The 25,187-nt window shown below is 39.5% G+C and overlaps 1 protein-coding gene across 2 annotated transcripts in view; it reads left to right on the forward strand.

Moving 5' to 3' along the window:
* Positions 1-25,187, forward strand: part of smpd3 (sphingomyelin phosphodiesterase 3) — a 63,831-nt gene that overhangs the window by 20,214 nt on the left and 18,430 nt on the right. The window contains exons 1-4 of one of the 2 annotated variants that reach the window (XM_008411767.2): positions 8,063-8,159; positions 9,397-10,133; positions 10,539-10,784; positions 11,498-12,446. In XM_008411767.2, the coding sequence (XP_008409989.1) occupies positions 9,832-10,133; positions 10,539-10,784; positions 11,498-12,446 (1,497 nt within the window). In that variant the 5' untranslated portion in view covers positions 8,063-8,159; positions 9,397-9,831. Of the gene's footprint in view, positions 1-8,062; positions 8,160-9,396; positions 10,134-10,538; positions 10,785-11,497; positions 12,447-25,187 lie in introns of those variants that run through there. The other variant, XM_008411768.2, reaches the window with a different exon arrangement.

Raw genomic sequence — 25,187 nt, forward strand, 5'->3', positions numbered from 1 at the left:
TTAATGGCTCTAATAGCAACCTTTGTGTTACATAAAAGGGCAGAGGTGAGGCTCTGCTGCCCTGCAGCGCAATTTATCAGATCAGCGACGGAAAAGAGGGGCGGCGACTGTGGGAGGGAGCCGGACTGAGAGATGAAGGAAAAGGAAAAGATGAAACAAAAGGTCACGGTTGGAATAATACCTTTAATGTCATTCAGTTAAAGGGGCATTTCAGCCGCTTTCTTCAGATCACGTGCTCCCCTTTCATGTGAGCAGCTCCATTGTCCGCCACAATAAACCCCCGCCATATGATAAGCCCAGAGGACAAATGGTGCTTCCTTGCGTCTGTGCTTGAATCTGTAAAACTAATTTCCTCAGCATACGTTTAGATCATCTTTGCTGGCAGGTGTTCAGAGAGGCGTCCGGCTCTCCATCCTGCAGTGACTCAGCCTTGTCTGGTTTGTTTGTTGTTGTAAATGCAGCAGTGTTGCTCCAGAGCAGGTGGCAGCAGGTCCTGATAGAATTACTGCACCTCATAGTGATGGCATTATGTGCCTTCCCTAACAGTGTTACATAACCACAATTATTCAGACACAGAGGAACACGCAGGGGAGGAGGGCGTTATTACTTGATGGTCCAAGATGCCTGCAGATGTTTAAAGCGGGGGAAAATACTTTAGCCTTATTTAATGACCACAAAGCTTTAAGTGCTGGGATATTTCCTCAATATCATGCCAATATAAGAACACCTCATTAGCTTTTGGATTAATTATTTGGTACAACTTGAGAAAAACAACTCACATACCCTAGATAATATTATTATGTAATTAATTTTCTTTTGCACAGGCTTAGAGTTATTCACTTCAATAAATGTTCATTATTTTTGTTGAGAAATATTACTGAAACAGCTCCCTATGCCATCTTTTATTGTTTTAAAGCAATGTGCAAAGCTTTAGTAAGAAGTTTATGGACTCTTATAAGAGGAATATTTGCCATTGTTGTTATGAAATATAGGGATGCATTTGAATTGGAAATCCTTCAGGATTGGTTGATTATACAACACATTCACCGATTCACTGATCACTAAAAGTTAAAAGTTTGAATTTAGTGTGGATCATTATTCCTCATAGGGTGAAAATAACACATAGAGACTCAAATGCAGTCATTTAATTAAGTAGAATAATACTGAAACTTATTTTTTTTAAATGACTCAACTCACTAAGTGAAACACATTGTATCGATTAATATAGCACAATTTGATATTTGCGAGCCTTGATGTCATTTTGATGACAGTCCATGATGAGTTTATGAATATTTCAGAGGGGTACTTAACAGAAACAACATTTAAAACTTTTCCATATGTAAATCTGTTATGATATACATGAATCTGTTGCAAGCCACGGATCATTATGGGTAATAAGCACCCAGTTTTTCTCTGATTAATGATGAGTAATATGACAGTTCACCAGCCCAGCGCATAAGTCTTAGATGCCTGTGGGAGTTCTTGTTCTGCTCAGCAGTTCCCATGAGTTTGAGTCCATCCCTGATTGTGTTGGGAAACATGAAGCCATACATTTTAATTGATATGAAAATAACCATCTGGGAGACATGTGACATAGGTAATGAATCTCCCAGAGCCTCCAGAGAACCAAAGCCTAAAGTGTTTAAAATGAACTGCACCTGTAATGTACCTATATTACTTCCTGTGTTTTTCTTCCCAATATATAGATTGTCTTGATCAGTTTGTCTCCAGATATTTTAAATGTCTTATTCTATGGACGTTGGCTGCTCTTTTACTAATCTACATCAGTTCCCTGCTCAGCATAACAACAACTAATCGTGGAGTTAAGTCAGAGATGAAAATGAAAAGCAGTGTTTCAGGCCAAATGATAGTCTACATCAAATAAACAGTGCCCAAAAATTAATACTTTTAAGAAATAGAAAAAAGTGCAGGATCAAGTTTTTAAAAAATCAGCTGTTCCAATGTATAGCTAAAATTTTCTACATTACAATATGCCAAAAGAAGTTTTCAAAAACCCTAAAATGTCATCATGGGACCTCCTGCAGGTTGTTGCTACTGTTGTAAGAGTTCACGCCTGTCTCAGACAAAGAGAGGAAAAATTTCTTTCATGGGAACAGAAAACTCAAAGTCCTTCCTGAAGTTTGGCAGAGAGACGGTAGGCAGAGAACTTTTGAAAAGCTGTTTTGTGGTCGTATGAGTCAAAAATTCAAGTATGTGGAGTCAAGAACAGACAATATGTTTGTCATACGAAATCCTTGGAAAAGGACCTCAACGAGCTGTGAAGCATGGAGGTGGAAGTGTCATGGTTTGGTGTTGCTTTACTGCAGCAGGATCTGGTCATCTGTAAGAATTAAGCAAGCTCTGCAAGGAGAAAAGCATTAGTTTGGAAGACACTGAACACAGTGAGGCATCATATTGTTTTCACATGACTGATAAGAATAAGCATATTTATGCTAAAACGCTATTGGTTTGGGTAAAACTGCCATTTGAACGCATTGCTTCTCTGGGTATAACTTGTATTGCTATTTCAGATTTTCCCCAATGAGCAAAGAAAAATATTTGAAGCAATCTGAACTGTATTCCCTATAAGTTGATCAAAGTTTATTTTAAACAAAGATGTAAAAAAAATCTGCACTGAAATCTCCCATGGTATGCCGATGTTAAACTCTTCACTCTCCGTTTATTGAAGATAAGCTTTGGCGCGACTGAGCTCCTGCCTGTGCGTGTGTTTGTGTGCGTGTGTGTGTGTTTGTGTCTCTGTGTGTGTGTGTCTGTATTTTCTGTACAGTAGTAGAGAAGAGAGTAGGTCACCATGACAACAGCAGTCCCTGGAGCATGCTGTCAGCAGAGTGACGTCATTGGCCTTTTTGCAGGTTTGTGCGTGTGTTAATGTTGGGTGGCACTGCTTTGTCCTGCAGAAGCTGCTGGAGCACGCTGCAAGGAATATAAACTAAAAAAAAAAAAAATCTAAAATGGTAGACAAATGAGGCAGGAGATGGATAATAGAGAAATTAAACTCTGATTTGCACTACATTGTTTATTTTCTCACTCATATCAGTTTTCAGGGCTGTTTGCATGACGTGCCTGCGGGCTACATTAGTGTGTTGCTCTTTCCTCTGAAACAACCAAGAGGTATTGATAACTGTGCTGTTCAACAGTCGTTAAATTACTGTGAAACAAAAGACCCCTGAGTACAGAAGAATTAATTCTAGCCCACTTGTCTTGTTGAAGAGCTTCATAAATAAATGTGGATGTTGTTTTGTTGATACATTTTCTCAGAGCTTTTTTGTTTTGATTATCTTTTACACAACTCGTTTAATACTCTGTGTTGTGCAGGTCCTTCACTTTCTACAAAACAATATTCAGTATTAATAAGGTATATTTTTTATCACTTAACATATTGTTGTGTCATTTCATTTTGTAATTTGGTCTTTGCTAATTCATAAATGTTAACATCAATAAAATCACATTTTCCTAGAGATCTAGCACTTAATTACCACTTAGGGTGGTTGCAGCAAGTGCAACTTCTCCTGACACCAAACATTATCCATTGGAAGAGGCCTAGAAAATCAGTGTGACTCCTTGGTTAGCAATCTGTCTTCTCTGGCCTGTGCCTGGCCTCCATGGTAACCAGCTGTTATACTGACAAATGGATGGTGTTAATCTTCAGTATTTTCATTATCGCTTTGTATTTTAATCACATCAGGTTTAAGATGTAACAGCTGACACAAAGTTTCTTTTTTTCTTCTTCTTTTTTGGTTTGCTGCCACAGCACTGTAAGTACAACCAGTTGGCTTCAGAGATGTTGCTATGGAAAAGGTCTCTTAATGCAAGGGTGCATGCTCCATCCTATTATCCAAGGGATGAACATTGATTAGCTAACGGATCTGTTGTCTTGAGCCACACCACACTCCAGTAGCAAGCCTTATATAGCCTTATATAATCACGTTATCTTTATCTCATGAAAGAAACTWGCATTCTAGGGTGAAGAACCATAACTGGAGCAAGAAATCACGCTGCACACATCTGTCCAACAATTCAAACCTTACAAATTTTGTTTCTCATCCATGCTGTCTTTTTTGTAATATTTGTAAAGAAATGTTTTATTGTAATGTTTGGTGTGGACCCCAAGAGTCTCTACTACAGCAGAGGCCTTAAATAAACAAACAAAACACTCACTCTACGTTTATTTTAATATCATAAAATCTTTAATTTGCGTTTATTTTTGCTATTGCTGTCAAAAAGCGAAGAAGGAAATTAGACTTAAATATTTCTAGGACTCAAGTAATTTTAAAAACATTAGAAACCTCACGTCATAGAGCAGTAATTCCCAAAGTGGGTGGTGTTCCTCCTCGGCCTGAGGGGGRCCACAGAAATGATCTTAACCAAAAGGAGGCCCAGCAGAGAAAGTTTTGGAACTGCTGTCCCGTCATACTAAAGATCATATGTTTGCTAAAAACTACATGTACAGTTGTCAGAAAGTAGATGTCAGTTACCAGGTATCGTCATGATTTTTCTTTTTTTTTTTTTTTGTAGTTTTAGCATTAGTTATAAACATTTTCCATTTTGCATCTAGCTTGAGAATAAGTTTAGATTTTTTCCCCATTAGATTTTGTTGTTTCTATCAATTTATATATATATCTGTATATATTTATTTTTTTATTTTTATTTTTTTGTAGCAATTTTGTTTCTTGATCAAATTGGTTGCATTTAAGGTTGTAATACTCTTTATTAATCCAAATCTAGTCATTTTGTATGTTTTAAAGTAAGTTTTTTTATTTTATTTTGAATTACTTTGCGTTTTATCTTGACACCACCAACAAATGCTAACAGTCTTACAGTAACATTGACTAACATGGAAACAAAGCAGACCGCTAGAGAACACAGTTTTCCTGCCGTTTATCCAGGCAGACAGTATTGATTCTGGCTGGAAGGGAAATTGTCTGAGGCAGATGTATGGATGAATTTCCCAACAATTCTCGAGGTCATAAGACTGTCGTTTATCACTGACATCAGATTTGCCAATTACTGCCGTGTAAAGAGCTCCCTGCACCTGCCTTTACTTATAAAAACCATTKGATAGAAGTTCAGAAGTCAGGGTATGGARTAAAATATTAGATTTGAAAATTTGACCTTAATTTATCATTTCATAACGARGCAGATTCCCAAAATGTCCCATAATAACCTGTCAKTTTTTTGTCCATGTAAATTACAAAAAAATATTTATTAGGTGTGATTTTTTGTTTGTTTGTTTTTGTTTAAAAATTAGACAAAACTCCCACACTCTGTTCTGATTAAAGCACYACTTATTCACTTTGGACATCACCTGCAAATTGTTTTCTCACAAAAAGCAAGCAGAGTCTCACCGGGGGAAAAGACCAGGATATGACAGAATTTAACAGGAGGAACCAGGAAGGAGTGTGAACATGGGAGTAGGGTTTAATACTGTGAGGGTGAATCACTAAGATAGGGTTGAACTAAAGTAAGTAAAACAGACCCAAAACCAACTCAAACAAACCAAGATCTTGACAGTTTTGTTGAACCTCTGCCTCCCTTTTACCTGCATTGACGTTCTTTGTAACCATCATCCCCCTTTTGTGACACTCAGTGTGTTACTGTTTCGTGGGAAAGGAAATAATAAGAGCAACTGTGGTTGTTTTGTAGATACATTTGTTGTGTTTATGTTTCTACAGATTATAATTCCCTTCAGTATGGAGGTTCTTTATTTTAAACAGCATCTTGTGATACTTTGTGGCTTGAGCTTATTTTCTCTCCTTGTACAAATCATTTTGATTCCCTTATTATACTGTGCTATTTTTTCACAAATCAAAAGGAGAATATGAACTGACACCTCATACATATCACACGTCTGTCAAGCGGCGAACTTTTAGGTTTACTTTCTGTAAAGGTTGCAAAGGATTTTTTGCAATATGAGTTTTTCATGGCACACTTCATCATGACTTTTTTCTGTTTCTTCATATTTGTGCTCAGTTTTGAGTATAAAATATGCACAGCTGCATTTAGCCTGATAAGGCCAAGACTGACACTTGCTGCACTTGCTGATATATCTGTTCTGATTGACGGGTATTTTTCAGGGATTGGTTGTTGATGCCGTCTGCTGTTACCAAAGAGAAAATCCATCAGATGATTAAAGAACACACAGCCGTGTTGAAGAGTGGAAGTCTTTAAATGCTGCGGGTCCCAGTGTTTAATTCTGCCGCGAGTGCAGAAGGAAGCAACAAACAAAACCCCACAGTGAAGCGAAGGCTATCTTTCCCAGTAGTTGACCTGCTTTAACCTTGAACTAACTTTGAGTTTCATACCCTGAAATGCCATCCAGTGATGTTGGTAATATATCAACTCAACACTAGTGAACCCTGTTATGGAACCATTTCAGCTTCTTCTAGAAACGTGTATTACGATCTCGCCACTCTTGAAATTCTCCTCATTTTTGAAATACATGTATTTGACTGTACATACTCTGAAAATGTTACACCTGCATTATAAAATGATTAACTGTATCATCATGATGAGACTGTTCTTCAGACGAGATTAAACATTTACTTATACAATCCACTTAATTTAATGTAACAAGAGTCTAGTTTATGAAATACACTTTATAACTGTAGAGTTAAGTTTATTAAGTTACAATCACTTTATATGTGGGACACTGCCAAGTTTTAAATGCCTTCCTTTCACAAAATGTTCCTGTGTATGTGGTATATTTCAGTGCTGAATAAACTAAACTAAACTCCACTTGGTTAAATTAAATGTTGAGTAATAAAATAATATACAGGAATATAATCAAATGCAACCTGGCTGCAGATAATTGGACAAAAATGATTCTCTGAAGATACTATTAAGTCTACTGTTGGCCTGCTCAAGAACGTGCAGAGAACAAAAACATGGTTGTGAAAACTGGATAAGGCAATAAAATCGCAGTTTACCTAGTCATACTAAAAGCAAAAATGTCAAATATTACATAAATAAGAAGAAATTACTCAAGCTAACACTTTAAACACAGCAGTAATCTTTTATCAGATGTGTTTTATATAATATGGAGATGCAATGGGGACTGTGAATTTAATTGTTTTTCATTTTAACTTTTATGTACATTTTTATTAAATTATCCTTTTAGAACAGATGGTACACATTTGTAAATTTGACTTAAAGAAGAAGTTAAACCAAAAGTACAGCACAGGCTGCATAATCAGATGATCTTCAGACAAGTCAGACAACCAAAACAAGCAAAACAACCACCTATAGAAACACCACAATATGTCAGCCTGATGTGGTGATGAGTCAGCAGACCTTACTGCGTCTTCTGCTCAACCGAAAGTAGCAGGATGCAAGTCAGTCACAGAACATTACAGGCAGATCACCCATCCTAGGAAGAACCATTATTGTGTACAAAAGGGTTGGATTGTGGAGAAGATGATTACTGGGATGTAGTAGTCAGTGCTCATTGTTCATGTGAGAGAGAGATGTGCTTTTCATAAGAAAACCCTTTATCGAACAAACAAGCCTCATTTTGGAAGTCAACAACAAACTACAAGGACATAAGGCTCACACAGAGTAACTTTATTCTAAAGCCTTTTATGTGATTTTATTTTCCTTTCTCTTGTTTTTTTTTTTTTTACAGAAAAATGCATAGTTGCTTTTCTAAGGAGGCAGGTATGGAAAGAAATGAAAAAACATAAATCAAATTTTATTGACATCCTTCCAGATTTACTTTTGAGCTTTTTTACTTTGATATGCGATGCACATTTAATATAAACTATGCACACCACAAATGATGGCTTGTGCGGTTTGGAAGAATATTGAGTCACTTAGTGACCTCATGACAGCTTGCTTGAAACAACAAAGGTTAAATAAATTGCTGAACCAAAATAGCCTGGCTGTAGATGAGACGGTGTTTGGCGAGGAGGTGCTGCTGCTCTTTTGATCTTTGTGGGCTATTGTTGGATTCACTCCTCCCATTCCACTAGGGGGCTCTATAGTTGCTTTGTATTGGTACATGGATTAATGTGTAGAAGAAGGAAACGAACGGCGGATCAGTTGTGTACTTACGTTGCCTAGCAACCACACTACCAAGCCGAACCTGCCAAAAATTTACATCTTACCAATCTTATCAATGTTCATGAGTGTTGCCCAATGTGGTGAGTTATATATTAATGCTGTAAGGCTATGTTTAAGTTTGTGTTCTTTGAATATTGCAATATTAAGTATTGACGTTTTGTTTTTCTTTTTTTTGTTACGTTATTTACAGTTTAACCGGCATGTTCGCGTAAAGCACTCGGCAATAAAAGAACAGTTATAACATCAACGGCTACCTTATGTTCTTCGTAACAGCTATGTTAGCTTGGCCAAAATTCAGTGCAGTCTTTGTTCATGAACTAACATCTGCTGACGAGAATTACTAGAACTGCCATATTTTCCGGACTATAAGTCGCTACGTTTTTCCTATGCTTCGAACCATGCGGATTTTAGCCCAGTGTGGCTTATATGTGGATTTTTCTTCAACCACCAGGGGGCTCTTTAGGAGGAAGTGAATCATTGGAAGTCAACATTGGAAATAAAAGAAGAAAGCGCCCATTAAAACAGAATTAGGTTTTAATAGGGAATTGAAATTTGAGGCATTGAGGGGAAAAAGAAGATGTTTCGTTTTTTAAATAATACTGGGATCATAATGGAAATAATGGATGCAAGCTGCCGTTGAAATCTAAGGTTGAAGAAGAAGAACAAGAAGAAGAAGAGAGCGCCCATTTTCATTTTAGCACATGCTAGTAGCAGACAGTAAGGAGATTTTTCTCTTCAAACTCATACTCCCTCAACTTTTTCTTTTTTAACCATAATAAATGTGATATTCAATTGACCTGTTATGACTAAAAATTTGGGTGTCCACCCCAATTTAATTACCGCAACATAAAAGCCAAAAACTAAAAGAGAACATGACGGCATCATCTACTTTCTAAGCTACTCAGGTAACAATGCGGTCTGCTTTCAAGCCTAAAATGGCCTATTATTCGCATTTTAAGAAAAATTCAAAATCAGAATACATTATCTGATTTGTAATGTATTCTGATTTCAAGACAAAGTTTCAACTTTGTCTTGAACGATGAACCAGGTGAGCTTTGCTTAATTGCCGATGTGGAGTGCAGTATATTTGTGTTCAGCTCATCCTGGTGGGACTGAAATGTGAAATCTGTCACTATGGCTTCATCCAATGCAAGAATCTTTAGAAGGATTTGTACGCTCTGCATTGAGTTCAGATATTCTTGAATGAATGTGTACTCCTCCTAGGATACAAACATGAGAGCGAGTCAATTACTGACATCCTCTTTGTTCTTCCTCCCTTCTCCCTCCCCCTCTTATTGATTTTCTCACTTTCTCCAGGGCCACAGGAAATCGTGATGTTTAATGGATGCCCCCTTCGGAGGTCGTTGGAGTCCTCGCAATCATAGACCTAACATCAAGCGAACGGTTTTCATCATGGCAACGAGCCACCTTCAGCCTGTGTTTCTTGAGCCCTCCTGTGGAGGGTGTAATAACTGAGGGAAGGGCAGTGAATCTGGGAAAAGCCTCCACCTGCAGATGAAAATCATTCAAACCATGTAGTGTTCTTTTCTCCAAATAGGGGGGAGGGTGTAAGCTGGATTGTGATTGCATTTTATTTATTTTTTTTACTCGTTTCTCTTCATGTAATCGCTGGGACAGATTTGTTGCTCGATTGCTGAGTGTATGTGGGTGTGGGCAGAGAGCGTGAGGTGAGGAGAAAGTGAAAGAGAGGAGAAAAAAAAAGAGTGAACGAACAGAGAGAGAAGGGAAGAGATGGTCCTCCACACCACCCCTTACTCCAGTGCCTGTTTGCACTTCCTGGATGGGCTGTCGTGGAGCCTGGTGTTCCCCTGCTACTGGCTCCTGGACCGGCTCCTGGCCTCCTGCGTGGCCACTTCCCTGGAGAAGCGCCAGCGATCCCAGGACCCCTGCTCCTTCCTGACCCTGTGTGTCCTGATTGCTGCACCCCTTTATCTGCTGCTCCTCCTCGCATCCCTGCCCTTTGCCCTGCTGGGCTTCATCATTTGGGCTCCCCTGCAGGCTGTCCGCCAGCCATACCTGTACACATATCGGAGGTGAGGGTCGATTCGGCTAGTTTTTTGTACCACTAAGGAGAAATGTTGTCTCAGAGTAAACATGATTGCTTTGTGGAAAAATCTTTTTTGGGTTTGTTTTGTTTTTGTTCAATCGTGGCAACATTTGAGTAGCAAACTGTGGCAAAACAAAGGCACAATTTATTTTGTTATCTTAGAAAACACTGAATATGACAAAGTTTTGCTGGCAAGATGTTAACATCTCACCTATTTTTGAAGGGATCTAATAATCCACATGTAGGCTTACTTCAAGTCAAATTATTTCAAATTTCTGCTGACCCTCGTATTCCTAACATTTTTCTCCATCAGCAAAAAGAAAGCAGTTGATTTCTAAAATGTTTTTCATACTTTTGAATTTTGGGGTGGGGGTGTTTTCTTTCTGTCCAGACCAGACAAGAACCAGGCAGAGCAAGGTCAAGCAAGTGGCGCTGGGACAGGAGAATGGAGGCCACAAGGCAGAAGCTTCTGTTTCTGCAATGCCAATGTTTGTCTCCTCCCGGACTCCCTGGCCCGGTTCAATAACTTATCAGACACCCAGAGAAGAGCACGTGAGCTGGGCAAGAGAATCCGCAATGGTGCGAGTCGGCCCCAGATTAAAATATACATCGACTCGCCAACCAACACATCCATCAGGTGAGTGGACTCTACGTCTGCAAAGGTTTTGTGCATTGCAGAGACTATTGTCATACATTGAAAGAGTTCTTGTCCATATAAAGGTTAAAAATTCATACTTTTCTCAAATCAGCAAAGTCTTCAATAAATTGTTTTGGATGGATGGATTTTATTTTTTTGTTATTTTGAAAAACATTTAAAGTGTAACTAAATAAAGGGGGAGGGGGGTGAGAGTAAGGCGAAAGAAGCACTGTTGTCAACGTATTCACATTTTTCAGACTTCTCCAGTGACTTTATGTTCAAAACACCTCCTAGTGATAAGTCTAGCAACTCTTTTTCTGTGTTTTTGGAGACTTTAATGGCGACAACACTMTGCTGCAGTCTGAATGTCTTGAGCAAGTAGTGAGAGCGGCCATTAGCCTCTCCAGCAGTGCTTTTATTCCCGAATGCAGGGCTGTAACAAAGTTGCACCAAGCCGTACGGCTGCAGCCAATAGGAAAATTCAACTGTCTAAGAACCGTTCGAACCAAAGGAGGTGAGCAGTGAGATGGTTTTAGACAAAATAATGCCTAACTAAACCAATTGTACAAAAATATCAAAATGTGCACAGGAACATAAAGATATGACCTTTAGACAGTTTATCAGGAAAGAAAGTTGACTTGGGGGTTAGTCTTCTGAGCTGGGTGCAGGGACCATGCCTTTAAATATGTCTCTCTTTTCATTCTGTTATTCAGTGCGGCATCCTTCAGCAGTCTTGCCACTGGTTTCCGTCGCACGTCCTCTCTGGACCAGCGTCCAGAGCAAGTCCACACCACCAATGGCCCAGCTGAAACTGAAATAGAGCCTGTCACAGAGTGCCCTGTTCACCCCTCGGATACCACCGACTGCCCTGTTCACCCACCTTCGGAAGACCAGAGTTTTACCAATTGCCCCGTTCACCATGATGGATCAGACAACACAGCAGATTGCCCCCTCCACCTGGCTGGAACTACCAACATCTCAGACTGTCCCATCCACCCCTCGAGCGATGCCACTGACTGCCCAATGCATTCAACAGAAGGTCAGAATGACTCTGGCCATCACGACTGCCCCATGCACGGGGAGGTAGCACAGAAAAAACCCTCCACGGAGTGTCCGCTTCACACCTCAGGGGTKCAGATCAGCATCAGTGCCCCAGAACCGGAACCCCAGGAAGAGGAGGCTGAGACTGGAAACCATCGAGATCTGGCAGGAGACACAGGCAGCATGACTGCCTCTCGCGAATCCCTCACTCGTTACCATGGAGGCGACACAGCAGTAGGGATATCCTCCAACAACACCCTCTCTCACGTACCACGCACGTCCATCTTCAAGAGACCTGGAAGGAAACGCCGCCATGGAGATGAAACGTTCGACCATGAGATCTCTGCCTTTTTCCCTGCCAACCTGGATTTTCTAGCTCTACAGGAAGTTTTTGACCACGGAGCAACAACGAGACTTCGACGTCAGCTTCATCGCTACTTCCCCTACGTGCTGAGCGACGTCGGTCGCTACGGGTGGAAAGGCTGCTGCTCCAGGTTTAAGTTTTTGAACAGTGGCCTGTTGCTAGCCAGTCGCTACCCTATCCTGGATGCTCGGTATGAGTGCTACCCCAACGGGAGAGGAGAGGACGCGCTGGCAGCCAAGGGGGCGCTGTTTGCTAAGGTCAGTGGTTTCCCCATTTCCTCTTCCAACTCTGCCTGATGTCAACCTTCTGGGAGTACAAATTTAAATTTCTTTTCTTTTAGTTTTTCTTTCTTTCTTCTTTCACCAAGCAGTTGTAGTTTCATCAGGTTATAGAAAAGGTTTCCAAATATCAAAATCCCTCTTTCCAAGAAGTAACTTGCTGGTACAAATGTTGTTAAATGCTTAATCGAGATGTGAAATGGTGATGACTTCCTGAAGGCAGAGTGCTGAGAAGAGCAGGAGCTTCTTAAAGAGACAGAAGCCCAATTTCAAACAGAAAAAGGTTAAATCTAATTGGCTGCCTCAGAGGACCATACCATGTCTGTAAACATATGATTTCATATTTAACAACTCTGTTTTCAGTCCCTTAGGATTAAAATCCTTGATTGTTCCGTCTATTAAGATTTTTTWTTTTTTTTTATCAGTATTCGCTATTTTACTTACCGTTACGTCCAGGCTTGTTTGGTGGAGTAACATAAATTATACCACAGAAATAAAACCTGAAAAGGAATATTTTATATGAAAAACCAAATTCGGGTTAATAAAAAAATCATGGAAAATCAAATAAGTAAAAGCCAAAACAATGCTAACAAACATAAGACACAAGCCAAACCAAACGGGGATCCCGGGAGGGAGCAGAGGGAGCCTGTGCTGCATGTGTGGCAGCTTTTAAGCAGCAGGCAGAAATCAAGCCAACCAGCAGCTCAGGCAGTGGGTCTCTCTCCGAACCCGGCGAGAAACAAAGACACAAACTGGGGGCCGTAACATATTATTTATTCCAAAATAAGTTTATTATTGTTCTGTGTGAAAGCACAAAAGTTCCCTGAAGATTTGGAAGAATTTTACATTATATAAGGCAAAATAGTTTTTTTTTTTGTTGTTTTTTTTTTTTTTTTTTTTTCTGAATGTTGGCGCATTTCTCGAGTAGAATAGAATAGCATAGATATCCCATTATTCTCCTAAAATGGGAAAGCTCTGGTGCAACAACAGCAAAGTGTCATTCAATCAAATCGTGTCATTAGTTGCATTGGGTCGAGAGGACGTTTTAGCACAGAGCTGGCCTTCCGCAGCCATTCTTTTCATCATTTTTCCCCGATGCTTCTAATTAATTTCAGAATCGGTTTGACTTGCAGCAGAGACAGAAGTTGAGATTGAGCCAGAACGGTAACAGCACGTCTACATTTAGAGTGTGCTCCTGTTAAAGAAGCTTTGACACAGCTGTGAGTCGCTCATTACCTTTTCTTGGAGTCATTTTAAGTCGCAGTTGGTCTTTTAACTCCCTGTACAGATTTAGCTGTGAACATTTCCTCTTTTTTTCGAGAAAATCTGAGCTAAATTTTAATATGAATGTCTCAGTGAGCCTAATTTTCTGGTTCTGCTGCTGCGGAAATCTGTTACCCTGATCCCTCTATGTTGCTATTTTAACTATACTTTTCATTTCCATGACTTTGTTAGTCTGGTAATTAAATCTGTGATATTTGTAAAAGAGTGCATAAGAGAGAAGTGAAGAGCCTGGAATGACCTGCTGGCTGACTGTATTGTCCCCATTGTTGCAAAGGACTCTTGTGAAGTGGCACATTTCAAACCCACGTTCTCTTTCTTTCCTTCTTATCTTCATGGTTTGAAACGCCTTTTATGATAATGTTATTAGATTCATTCAACGTACAATTTGAATGCATGTTTGCTGTGGCGGTTGGACAACATTTTGGTGCTTGAAAGCCGTCATTCTTTGGAAGCATTTGGCAGACGTGTAAAAATACTCTTTTAACGCCCACATCCATTCACACACAGAGCACATCTGTCATTGTATCGAGCGAATCCTCCTTACTAATGCATGAATCTCTACAGTGTGAAAGCGAAAATAAACATGTCATTATTTTCACAAGGTCTTCGGGTTTCACGTTTGCCGATAAATTAGTGCGCATTGCACATTTGGGTTTTTCTCTGCCACGTTTAGCACTTTAATAAAGGACTTAATACTAAAATGTCAAGGATTTGCAGCTTTCCCATGGCGCATTCGTCTGAGGAGTGACTAACAAAAATGGACCGATGGTCAATGTTTTAATGAAAAACACTGACCAATGCCCATGAAACTTGTCTTAGCTGCACATGAGGAAGTACTCTCAAATAAAATCGAAAAGCTTAGTGTTGCTGTTCAGACTGTTAATAAGCTAAATTAAAACCGAGTTCCTTCAATCTTCATTTTTTTATATTTTAAAAACAAACAAAACTTGCACAACAGAGTTTATCATTCAACCCTTTCTCACAATGGCTGACTTCCAGACCTCTGGACGTTGACAAAAAACAGAGGAAAGATCAAGTTCACATGCAAGTATCCACTGATCGCAGATCACATGAAATTGGAGCCCATCCATCCATCGGTGCACCCTTAACAGAAACACTTTGGTTACATTTATTACAGGAATTGTTTGGATTGTTGCTGCACCAGTAATTTGTTCAAATATTGTTTTGTTTTTTTTTGTTTGTTTTTTCTAACTCTGAGGTTTTTGTTCATACTGGATGTTTGAGTTTTTAGATAGTTTTGGTCTGAGGTTATGATGCTGCTGAAAAAGATAATTATAATACTTGTTATGCATCTTTATCAAACATGCAAACAATGTGCAGAGGGCTGTAATGAGTTACAGCATCATTTAGCTCCTCTCTATAATGAACATGTGTATATTTTTACTATGTGCTTAGCAGTTCTAATGCATAAATGCAAGCCCATCAGGYACAATGGGTTTATGCTATGCCTGCTAATGCACTGCAGGCTCCATGCACAACAATGGGATTTCTAAACTGGACATATTTGTTGTTTTCTGTTTCCATTTACCAGCTGTCGATGTTACTTTGTATAATATCCAAACTCATGGCAGCTGGATAAAAGCAGAGCGGCGCAGAGTTAAAAGCTTTTCAGTGCGCTGGATCTCTGCAGAAGCTAAGGCTAGGTGCCGCATGTATGCCATTTATTGAGTGCAAGTGCCACGTTTTGACAGTGTGCGGGTTCATTAATCAGTCGCAYGCTGTGACTCTGACAGAACGCGAAGCTGGATCAGTTCCAGTCCCCGCTGGGGCTGGGTTGGCATTATGTGACCAGATGTGGGTGGTGAATACCTGTATGAGCACGCCTTACATGCCCCGGATCTTGTGAAGCCACACTCCATCACAGCTTGCACGCTGACAGCCTCATCCTGTTTCCCTGCTGACTGCGGCGGCGGCGGCAGCTTTGCAAGCTGCCTTCGCTTTCTTGTTTCACCACCTCCGTGCATGTAAGGTCACTCCAGGTCTCGTTGACAAGTCGGCCGGGCGCCAGCTGGCTGGTGGTTGTCTCAAAGCAAGCTGCTGAGGAAGAAAGAGCTCTGTTTAACAAAATAGTTCTCGCTAATTTAGCTGTGTTTCTGGCTACAACGTGGGCACATCTCTCTAAAACTGTAAATACACATCAGCGCTTCTCTTGAAATTAAAGGATTGTTGGTGGGAAGCGATGGTAGCTTCTTCTACATGTTTCTAACTGATGGTATTTAGGAACTATYTGCAAYGTTAAGCAAATTAACGACAATCGCTCAAAGTATTGTTTCGCTGCTAAGCTGGGAATTTTATCAGTGTTAAATAAACTTAGTGTTTTGCACATTAATATGTCCTGTTCACAAAGCATCCATCAGAGTGAAATGGCTACCTAAAGGATTCTTTCTTTGATTTTTATTACAGTCAAATCATATTGAAGTACKTATTTTCAATTTAAAAAAAATTCTCAAACATTAATGCAAAATAAGAAATTGATAAAAAGGCTCAATGTTGCTGTTGAAGAGAAAGCATCTCTGTTCTTGCTGAGTAAGTAGAAGCATCAACGTTTGCACTCATAACTAAACCCACACCGCTTTTTGACTACATGTGTGGAAGGCTCAAAACAATATATAAGTAAATTGTGTCTGCATGTACAAGCAGAAAAGCAAGGTACCATTAAATGAAGGCAAAATAAAGGAACACATGTTGCTATTCACAATAATCCTACAGTAGAGAGCTGAGGAGCAGCCGCACAGTTAATACGTGTCAAACTGAATTTCCTGCTGCACTTCCAGAATCAAACGCAGGAGGTTAGGACAATGCTCCAAACATGAGCTTCACTGATTATTTTGATCACTCAAGTGAGAGGGATGTAAATATGGCTACTGTGAACATAAATAACACAACAGATGCAACTATAACCTAAAATCAAAACCAGCCTCATAAAGACCGACATATTAAACCTCTAAATTCGTCTTTAATCTGCAACCAGATCCACAACTTTATTCCAGACATGGCTTTCAGGTTTCCCCCTGTGCAAATCTTTCTCTTTGTCAGGAAAACTTTAAGATTCACTTTTATGCATTTTTATGTGGTTACTTGGCGTTTACTGAGSGGTTTGTGAAAGCCGGCTCACGTTCAAAACCTTTAACTTAAAAAACAAAATCACCAAACGTTCAGTCCAGTCTAAGTATTAAAGTTTATTTTAAATATTTCTGACCATATTTTTGCTTGAGTCTACCAAATGAAATGTTGTCTCAGCTGAAACTAAGTTTAAATTAATACCGTTATTTGAAGCAAAACATAATTTACTTGTTTCTTTTCTTTGTGTTCATACTTTACTGCTTGACAGCTCCTGAAATTAAATTCTTGAAAAAATGAAAGTCCTCTTTTTTTATTTGTTCAGACTGTACTGAAAGTCCTTTTAGATGCAACCCTCTTAGTCATCGTTAGGGCAAGAACGTCTCAGCTTCAGTGTCCTGATTGCACGTTATCTCTGCTGCATCGATCAGCTCCGGTTTTATGTTACTCCGCTCATCTGCCGCCCGTTTCTCGGCCAGCTGCGGGCTTTCATGTGTCTGCTCTTTATTCTTCATCCTTCAGACATCTTGGCAACTTTCCAAGGTGAAGCCCTCGTTCCCGCGCCGATCCCCCAGCTCACTTCACCGCCAGCTGGGACGCATCTCATTAGACGCAGTTCATTTGAGGCACCTGATGTTCACACGGTGTTTGTCTTTGTACTCGCCAGATGACTTGATTGTTCTCTCATATGAAACGCATTAGTGTTGTTCCTTTGTTTGTTTTTGTCCTTTGATGCTTTGCCGTGTTTGCTGTGGTGCATCAGTGTCATTTCTACATGTGATTTACAATTCATTTCTTTTCTTTTTTCCAGTTATGATCACGTAGAAAATTAATTGAACATAGCATGTTTGAATGATATTGTAAAAACAATTTATTAATTATATACGCCCACTGGTTAAGTGAATACTATGCCTATAAAATTAGACACTAAATTTAAATCTGAAACTGCATGGTTTGTGGTTATTCTTTGACTTGCTTCCTTCCTGCTTCATTTTCATTATATAAATGGCAAAACCACCTTTAAACTGGACTAAGGCAAAACCAAAGCATTAAAAATCATCTAGGATGTGGATGGTCTTTGCAGGGGTTTTGGAAAAGTCCCTTAAGGTGAGCCAAGAACATAGTGCACAACTTGTTATGAGTATTAGATTGTAAGTCCCCCATGTTTTTTGAGTATTTCCTGAACTGGTGAGGTCATATGGGTCCAATATCATAAAGACCTCATATTTGGGTCCTGGGTGTGACGTGGAGGAGTCAGCGGCAACTCATCCATGGCAAAAAAAATAAACAACAAACAGAAACATCCGGTTTAACAGCCTGAGTGTGACTGGTCAGCAGGGATCTTCACAAAAAAAATGTTTATCACTTATTGATAATTCATTTAGGAAGGACTGTTAGAGCTTAAAAGGCTTTCCAAAGCTTTCACTCAACTTTACAACCGGGAGAATTGTTCTCCTTTATAAACCGAGCCGTTTGCCTTGATCGCCTTAATATTTAATGTCTAATATGGTCAGGTCTCTTTCACGCAGCTGCCAGCTGAGTCTCGGCTGAGTGCGTCAGGGAGCAGCGGTGACCAGTCGGGTCTGACGTCGCAGCACAAACGGGGAAATCACTTTGATTTTTCAGGAAGCGGTGCAGACGTTAGACTGCATTCGCAGGCTGTGTCATGCTCCACAGTAGTTTGGAAGGTTTTAGTTAAAGGAACCAAGCGCAGATAGCCACTGGAGAGGAGTCGAGAAGTTATAACGAGGAAAATAAGTGAGACGTACACCACCTCAAAGTAATGCATGACATGGGGCAGCATGGAACATAGACGACAGTAAACTGCAGCAGGAAGTGAAAGAAAATGAGGAGAGATTGATTACTGGAGAGGACAGGTGGCTGATTGGAGAAAGGCTGCAGCTGTGAAGAGAAAAAGAGAGAGAGAAAATCAGTGAGCAGAAAATATTCAGTGAAGATGCAACCACTTTTAACACGAAGGTCTCCTTCTCCTCAAAAGCTAATGTCCTGCAACATTTAGACGCGTTCCTGCTCAAACACGCTCGGATCAAATGATTGAACTCCCTCGTCATCAGCAGTCATTCAACTGGTAACAAGCCCTTAATTTGACTCAGCTGTGTTGGAGAAAGGTAGCTTTGGGGGACTGGAGTTGGAGAACTCTGTCTTGACCTTTCCACAAACCAAGGTTCGGGCAGGTTCCATTTCTAAAACGACCTCTGAGCAATTGTTGTGGCTCTGCGTTTCAATCTGGCAGTCGGGTTGGTGACATTTATCTGGGAAATTAGTACATCGAGTCAAAGCTCAACCCAGATCATCGCTGGCAATTTCTGCCTGATGAGTTCGCTCCAATTAGGAACAATTTATGGTTCAGAGTTTGATGCCAGTGGGTTGGTAATGTAACTCGAGGGGCGCACGCATTCTGATGATTTCCCCGTGGATGTGTTTACCTGGAGAGCAGCGGCAGGTCGGCAACATAAATCTGAATTGTGAGACGGGAGAGAGACGGATGGAGAAAGACAGGAAGAGAGAGAATATTAATTAAAAATGTTTCCCCAAAGAGAAACATAGCATGGAGAGGAAGAGAGCACCAAAGCTGGACCCCATAATTAAAGCTTTTCCAGGCTCAACATTTATCCTCTCTTATAATTATTTGAAGCTATTAAGTGCATGGTTGAGGAGTCGCACATGTGCTTGTGAGTAAATACACAGTTTAGATGCATTACTACAAATTAGATCTGAGCATAGACAATGGATGGTGAAAAACCGTAGGAAAAAGCCTCTCAGAGATTTAGTGACCTGAAGGATTTCAATTTGTAACCAAAGTTGGTCAGTCTGACGGAAAAAAGATTTTTCTGCAGGAGAGATTCTGAATCTTTTCTGTCTGAAGCCTTAATAATACCGTCATGTGACTGAGTTTGATGTCTACACAGTCCTTTTTCCAGTAGAACAGGTTTTAATTATTTTTCTTTTTTTTCATCAACTATTCAGAACTAAAGCTGTCGACCTTGAAGGTAAGACAAAAATGGAATCYATGAGAATTGGTTTGGACGTAGTTCACCAACCAAAAGGAACATTTCTTACAGCAACGCGAGCATTTAATCCCTTTTTCCTGCAAAAGCTTTTTGCCTTTTTAACTCCAGTCTGATCTRCATCGTTTGAGYAACRCTCTTGATGAAGCCAATTAGAGCAGCGCCTTGCAGCAAGTTTTTGTGGTGGCATCTGGGGGTTTGGAGGTCACTGCTTTGAGACCTGAAAGTGCTTTTTTTCTTTCTCATTTGCATATTTTATTGTTGGGGGGATGGGGGGGGACTGCCAAATTTCAACATTTAAGCAAAGAGGGTTCATGTTTTCATGTAGGAGTCAGAAACTGCAATTCAGTCAGGATTTAAATGTTTCTTTGGTCTGTCTTCATTAAATTRAGATTTGAGTGGATCATGTATCCACTGACATGGCGCTTTTATTTCTGTCTGGTCTTATTCAATTTGTTTTAGGGGGTTTCCGACTTCTCTTCGGTCACAAAAGGTTTTGACTGACTTTCACAAGACGCAGTGAAGCTGAGTATGAGACACTTTCTTGCTGTTTGTGTCAGGAGTATTTGGTGACTGAGGGGGCCACTGACCACCCCCACTAGAGCTGCCAGCCTTTTTCTTTGCAGTTCACAAAGATCAGGATCTGAAATTTTCACTGTCGATTTATTATTATTTTTATTATTGAGAATTATTACCAAATGGTTTTTGCTGAAAACCCAGCAAAAGACCCGAACTGTTGGCAATGTGATCACAATTCTGACATTGTAATTTCTGAATTTGTTGATTATTAATTCATTAATAGTTGTTTTTATTGCTAATCTACTCTGTATTTTATTTGTTGCCGAATATTTGCTGTATGCTGTTTACTTTCAGTAACAAAATCCAAAAAAGTAATCCGACCATGTATTTATGTCAGGGTTATATGTATATGAAAGTTCGCAGTTAACTATTTACTATATTTAATGCAKGCATCATTTTTAACAATGTTGACAATGCTAGAGTTCAAAAGGTTCTTTTTCCCAGCTTTGCTCTGCTTCCTGTTGTTCGTGGCAACAAATTGGCTGTTTAATTTTCAAGTGAAGTAATTAAATGCATGCAAGTAGTGTGTGAGGTGAAATCTCTGTTCATCCCCAATGTGGCGATAAAAGTTAACGCAATTATTTACAGCGGGCTCAGAGCTCTTGTAATCAGACTTGCCCGGTTCGGTTGGCGTCGAGTGTGAAATCTCCTCTCGCGGCTCGTCTCTTCTCYGCTCGGTTCTGTCTCGATGCTCCGTAATGASAGGAAGTCTTGGGAACTTTCAGAATCCCACATTCTCGACTCATTTTCTTTTTTTTTWATTATTATTATTTTATGAGAAACCCAGTTAATTATACTTCTTGTTCTTTTGGCTCACGCTGAGCAGAATAGGGACTGAATATATATATATATATTTTTTTTGCATGAACTGTTTCTTGATGAGGCTTTCTTGATGAGGCTTTCCGTCTCAGCTCTGAGCTTTAAAAAGCCTCGGCACCATGTCAACACAACCTTATGTCTTGGATTGTACACATATTTACTGTCCAACATTCCCTATAAGCACGAATGCGCRCATATACACACACACTGAAACGTCCCCGCAGGCCTCTTGTCAGTTTCAGGGTGCACACACACCTATTGAGGCATGAATAAGCCCCTGAAATATTAATACATAGTGTGGCATGTGGATGGAGGGAACAGCACTGGAGGAGAAAAGGAGCGACTGAACAGGTTGGAATGGAGATGTAGTTGGAGAGATACATCAAAAGAATCAAAAGAATTTTTATTCAAATTTAATTTGGAGTGAATTAAATGAATTTGAACCAGATAACATTTTTTTCTTTTTTCCTTTCCTCCTGTCTTAATGCAAACCTAAACGACAGGAAAGATAGAAGCATTTCCCGTATCAAGTTCTAAAAAAATKTATTTTCAGTCTTAAAAATGTGACGGCAAAATAAAAAAAAAATAGCAGTGATTTTACAATGACGTCTAGCCATGGCACTCGTTTATATTGCCGGCTAAATTTAAAGCACAGTTCAGTTTTTATTCATGACACACAAACCCAGTTTTTAAATGATGTCAAAAAACACCAAGATACCAACCAGCCTCGTTCCTGGATTAACTGAATCTTTGAGCTACATCCAGTTTTGCGTGTAAACAAACGGATGTCTGAATATGAACTTTTCTAAGTGGTAATTTTCTGTTGTAGACTGAGAATGGATAGAGGGGAAAAAGAAAGGGATCTCTTTCACTTTTCTCATTGTTCCTGAAACCTGAAACCATACCTGATCTGCTCCCATTAGTTTGGTTCGTCTTTCTCTGAAGGCAACGTTTCTTCTTTAGTTGTTTGTTATAACCAAAGCACAAAATTTTTATTCTTTACAGGTGAAAGGTCAACGCCTGCAGGGCTTTCCAGCGTTGCTTTAGATTTGCATAGCCTGGCCCCGTTCTCCCTTATGTGTCAACTGTACTGCATAAAAATAATAAAATAATTKTATAAATAATCCCTCTTGAGCATGCAGCCGCTGAAGCCACAGGTTAAGCTTTGTCAGATTAAAAGTTCAACTTCAAACAGTGGAAGAAACAAACATGTTCAGACATATTTGATTATTGTTGCAGTAGAAACCAAAGAAATGTTTCGTGACTCTTCATTGGCAATCGCTTATACTTCATCATACCAATAAGAATTGATTGGTTAACGAGGTTTGATGACTGAACTTGATGCACGGGTGGCATCCTATCATGCTGAAATCCATCAAMGTCCCGTTGAGTGACCCGTTCTTCCATAAGGCTGCTGGATTTTGTGGAAATGGAAATGAGGGGAGTGAATGTCTGAATTCAGTGATATGGATGGATGAGTGAATACTGTTGGCAACACAGAGTGCCAACTGCATTATGCCACCCTTCCCTAAACACTTGTTATATGAGGAGTAATTGAATTAGAGACTTGAATGTTGAGTGGGAAATCTGGGGTTGTGGGGTTTATTTAGTGTTTCCAACCTGAAAAGTTGGCTTGTGTTTGGTATTACAGTAAGATTAATTAAGCTAATGCTTTCCTGTGGCTCTGAGGGYTTTTCTCTGAAAGCATCTTCGCAGACATCAAGCCAAAACATATCRCCTGTTGTTGGCAGTTCTCTTCAGTTTGTCTGAATAAATGTCCACTCTTCTGTAGGCTGCCTCAACACTGTGGCTAATTCAAAGAACAGAAAACCCTGTTTTCTTGACTCGTTATGTAAGACGCATTTGCGCGTTCAGAATGCCCTTTTTTTGGTCAACAAGACATTAGAAAAGAAGCGTGTTTTTAAATCTGAGAGACGGTGGATCAGAGAATAGTTGTGTTGACGAAGCATAAGTTTGGTTTGGTCTAAACTGAGATGTTTCATTCTCACGTTGTAGTTTATGAAAGCTTCTTTTTTTTTTTGGTTGTTTCAAGTTGTGTGAAAAAGAACTTAGAGATTGATTGTGTTTTTGCTTTTTTTTCTAATCAGGCTTTAGTATTTCAGATCATCATGCTCGTATTCTCATTGGACAAATTTGTGAGAAAATCTAAAAAGCTGTTAATTATTTTCCCCCCATTTTTGCTTAATTTTGCGGCTGTAATAATGTTTTATTCGCATGCAGGCTTTACTAACAATATGCTAACTGTTGTGCCGGGTCCTGCAGACCGTCACTGCTAGAAGATACTATTGGTTCAGACGAAATTCTTCAAGCACGTACCAAAATGTCAAACCTAAATAATTTGCAATGACATTTGAACTATTCACTGTATGTACAATAATCATGTGAATAAATGAATATGGGGTTAAACACTAAATACATCCACTTGTGGATAAACATTTGTTTCGGTACCAACTTGGTACCTGTTGATTTGTCACAGCTCCTCACAAATGGCAAAATGTTTCCAGAGCTGACAGGAAAAATGCTCCAAGTCCTCGGCTGTCGAAAATCTCTGCTAAACCTGTCACATGTAGACCTGTCAAAACTTTCCTTTTCAATTGATCCTTTTCTTTATTTTTCTGTAGCTGTACTGAAGACTTCGATTAAGAGAAGACCTATGAAAGAGCTGGTTAGTTAACGCGACGATGGGCAGCATGTGGTCACTGACKACATACATCTCAACTTTCAGTCAGGCTGTAAAAACAATCTAAAATGTTAATTTTAGTTCTTTATTCAAATTATTTTTCAGATAATCATATTTTCACTTTTGTTGGAGCAGTGGGAAAAATATTCATGGTAGTGCTGCATTCTAAAATATAATTCCTTTTATTTGTACACAATATTTACATTCACTCTAACTGTGATCCAAATTTAAGAGAACTAAGAGCAATGAATTATGAAAGGTTAGAGAAACTTACAGCCTTAAATTGTCATTACGTTGTTAGTTGTCAAAGCAAGAACAAAATGTCTGGAAAAGCTGAGAAACTACAGAACAAGCCAAAATGGACTGACTCAAAGCTTTAAGCTCTGTCTGTGCTGGTTTGCGCTGCATAAATCTTAATGTTGCGTCATTATTTTGAAGATATTAAGCTCTGAAAGAAAGACAGTATTTTGTCTGTGACCACTAGAGGGCACCTGTCTCCCTCTGGTGACCATTTTCTTTCCGAAGGTCTCAGTTAAACCTTTGGACTCACCTTGGTGTTCACTCTCACTTCAACAGTGAAGAGCACCAAACTACAGATCTGATCAGGCAAACCTCCCTGAAGATGTAATGACATTCCCATAATGCACTGCTGATGTGGTTTTTAAACAAAATGCGGAAGTTTCCAAATTATTCCTCACTGGAAAAAGGGATTGCTTTATTGCAATTTATAGAGTATAGCCTATACATATCTTCTCCTCAGTTTTAATTGTCTCATTTTTATCATTTGGCTTTTTCATTGTTGTTAAAATCAATCTTTATATATATATAATATATATATAGATTAGAGATGTGCCGATCGATCGGCCACCGATTGATCGGCCGATCGATCGGTCTGTATGAAAAAGATCATAAACTTTTTCCGTGAAAAAGTGTATGATCGGTGATCACCGATCACGGTCTCTTATTGCCGATCACACAATCCGATCACCTGCATCTCATTTCGCAGCCTGCCTGTGCAGCTGGTCTCCTCTTTCCTTCACACTGCGCAAACACGCAGCAACAAATCCTAAACAATGTGAAACTATAACGCACTGAGTGACTGGGGAAGTTTGCCTGTTTTTGGAATGAATAAGCTTTAATTTGTTTTGTATTTAAATAAACTTCAACAAGTGAATGCTCAGACATTTTTCACCTCATACAATAAAGGACTGAAATATATATTTTGTC

The sequence above is a fragment of the Poecilia reticulata genome, linkage group LG6 (assembly GCF_000633615.1).
Source record: "Poecilia reticulata strain Guanapo linkage group LG6, Guppy_female_1.0+MT, whole genome shotgun sequence".
Classification (NCBI taxonomy): domain Eukaryota; kingdom Metazoa; phylum Chordata; class Actinopteri; order Cyprinodontiformes; family Poeciliidae; genus Poecilia; species Poecilia reticulata.